The sequence below is a fragment of the Nematolebias whitei genome, chromosome 16, assembly GCF_014905685.2.
Source record: "Nematolebias whitei isolate Nwh7 chromosome 16, NemWhi1, whole genome shotgun sequence".
NCBI lineage: Eukaryota > Metazoa > Chordata > Actinopteri > Cyprinodontiformes > Rivulidae > Nematolebias > Nematolebias whitei.
In genome coordinates this window covers 9,794,088-9,796,994 of record NC_056513.1, presented here as the reverse complement: position 1 = coordinate 9,796,994, position 2,907 = coordinate 9,794,088, and the positions used below count along the sequence as shown (strand labels likewise).

Below are 2,907 nucleotides of genomic sequence, written 5' to 3'. Positions count from 1 at the left end.
ACATGATCTTCCTTTTAGGCATCTAACTAATTACAGATAAATGTTTTTAAAACATGAATATGAATATGGGAACAAGTAGCAGTAAGGGGAGAACTACAGGATTGACACCTGAACAACCTGGATTGAGGTTTGTAAAGAGGGCAGGACTTAAAAGATGGACATGGAACCAACCGATGGGGACGCTTGATCCTGTATGGCTTCCACTTTTGGGTTCAGACATTTGTATACATTCAGTTTTTGGCAGAAACAGTAGAAATTCAGTTTTATACAACATTTAGAGACAGCAGATTCTCAGAAATGTCCTGCAAGTTTCAAACTTCTGGTGAAACATTCACTGTCTCCTGAGAGCTGGGGGACAAGTGTCTCAGGTGATAGAGTACTAGGAGCAATCTGCCGCACTGCTGTCTTCAATAAGAAGGACATCAGGAAAGGTGTCCATCCTCTGATGCAGCAATGGGGACAACAGGAAGCTGTGGATCTGAACATCTCTCGTGATGACCCAGAACCAGAATTTTCCTGGTCTAGTCAGATGTTCCTGCAGGTTCCTTAACCTAATCTAAAGATAACGTAAAAAATGTAATTATTTACAAGTTACTCTGTTTTAAAAGTAATAGTAATGTAACTAAAGGCCGTTGGCTGAATGAAGACCTGAAGCTGAAATCTTCAATTCACAGATCAGATTACAAGATCAGCTCCTGGGTGTTAGCTTAGCTGTGAACTATTTTAGTATATTATCTACTACTTACTACTTGTACTACTATTCCTACTTTGCGGTTTGTCACTTATCGTGGAGCTTCAGGGTACGGATCCTCCGCGATAAACGAGGGACTACTGTAAATCTGCAGTCTGAGAGCAAAGTGCTCTGTTAAAAAAATATGGAACAATAGGATTTGTAATATAAGATGGAGCTAGGTTGGTGAGAGCTTTGTAGGTTAGAAGTAAGATTTTGAATTCTATTCGTTATTGAGCAAATCTTCACTTGATCAAGATAAAGTAGTTGGAGCAGTATTTTTAGATCTTTAAAAGGTGTTGGACAAACTGAATCATGATATTTTAATTCATTAATGCTTTATTCTGTTTGTTAATTTTTATGTTGCTGAATGTCCATGAGTGAAGAACATTAAGGATTAGCCTAGTTTATAAATGCTTTAGTGTTCAGTGTTCCCGTGTCTCTATACAAGTAAACAACTTGGAAAGGAATAATGTTTATGTCTGAGGAGGCTTTATATTGAACAGGCGATAAAGAATCAGGATCACTGGTCTTTGTGGGTGTAAAGCAGAACCGTTTCGGACCTCAGACTAGACTGGTTTTGTTGATGAAAGTTATGTTTGATCAGAACTTTGACTCCTAAATAAAGGGTTTAATAACAAAGAGCTCGTTCTGAACAGAAATATACTTCAGTTTTATTATAAATACAGAACAGATGCTGTGGATCACTGATCGCTGCAGTGAACATTTTCTCAAAAGGATAAGCAGCTGTCACAGATCCAGCCACTCCGTCAGAAGTCCAACCCCTCCGTCACATTTCCAATCGCTCCAACAGAGGTCCAACCACTCTGTCACATGTCCAACCACTCTGTCACATGTCCAACCACTCTGTCACATGTCCAACCACTCCGTCAGAGGTCCAACCACTCCGTCAGAGGTCCAACCACTCCGTCAGAGGTCCAACCACTCCATCAGAGGTCCAGCCACTCCGTCAGATGTCCAGCCACTCCATCATGTAGGCGCAGCTTGACGGAGAGATCTCCCCTCCCTCGTGACAGTCGTCAAACACCTGCAGAGAGTACGAGTGAGCTCAGGTGAGGCCAGCAGAGTGGTAGCAGGTGTGTACGTGTGTGTGGTTACCGGGCAGAGTCCGCAGGGCGTCTTGACAAGACCGGTGGGCTGCAGGACTGGGTTCACTCCCCGATACAGTTTCATCTGTCCATCTACGCTGCCCACCGTCCCCTCCTTGGCAGCAATCACTGTCATCTCCACCTTTCCGTCGTAGATCAGCGTGTTGAGGATGGTCTCAATGTCGTCCATAGACAGATCCACCTGCAGACACACACCTGTCAGGCCCCGCCCACATGCAGTTCAGCAGCTGAGAGTAGGGCATGTGATTGGTCACCTTACTGATCCCCAGCTCACAGATGTACTTCCACACTTCATGGGATGTGGCGAATGAGCTGTTCCTCTGGACCATTGGACTCTGCTGACTGTCCCTCGCCACCTCAGCCTCCATACACAAAACATAGACAAGATCACATGACCTGCTCTCACCTGAGCTGCTGCACAGCATCATGGGACATGAGACAAACCCCACACATTCACAGGTAATAAAACAAGAGTGGAGCTCAATATTCTCAACTGACCCACTTCAATCCAGATCCAGACCTGAAGTCCTTTCTGGAATTGGATCCATTGTTCAGTTTACTAAAACAAAATTATATATTTTTTTTCTTCTTTCAGCTGCTCCCTTCTTTAGTGGTCGCCACAGCAAACTAACTCGCACAAAGACTTTTATTATTATTTTTACGCAGGATGCCCTTCCTGATGCAACCACAGAGCACCGAGCTACCACAGCCCTCTGAATGGAGCAGAGCTGCCATATAGGGTGGCCGGGGGAGCAGATGGTGAGGGTTAAGGACCTTGCTCAAGGATCCAGAGTGGGGCAAATGAGGGTGGAGGCAGGTGTAAGTGTTTCACGTTTCACACCCGCATTTTGATGTTGTTGGTTCGGGGGGGGGGGGGGGGGTCAAACCTGCAACCTTCTGATCACAGGTCCAACTTTTCTTTACATTACTTAAAAACATTTCCCTGTGGTTACAGAAAGTCCCACATCTGGTTTGGGGTTCCTGTTTCCTGCTGGCCCATGGGGCGGCGTGGCCCACGGGGCGGCGTGGCCCACGGGGCGGCGTGGC

The 2,907-nt window shown here is 45.5% G+C and overlaps 1 protein-coding gene across 1 annotated transcript in view; it reads right to left on the bottom strand.

The window, feature by feature from the left end:
• Nucleotides 1-1,512: 1,512 nt before the first annotated feature.
• Nucleotides 1,513-2,907, bottom strand: part of polr3f (polymerase (RNA) III (DNA directed) polypeptide F) — a 22,111-nt gene continuing 20,716 nt past the window's right edge. Inside the window, exons 7-9 of the mRNA XM_037689646.1 lie at nucleotides 2,115-2,222; nucleotides 1,850-2,041; nucleotides 1,513-1,778 (exon numbers count right to left, since the gene is read on the bottom strand). Of these exons, the coding sequence (XP_037545574.1) occupies nucleotides 1,701-1,778; nucleotides 1,850-2,041; nucleotides 2,115-2,222 (378 nt within the window). The 3' untranslated portion in view covers nucleotides 1,513-1,700. The remainder of the gene's footprint in view (nucleotides 1,779-1,849; nucleotides 2,042-2,114; nucleotides 2,223-2,907) is intronic.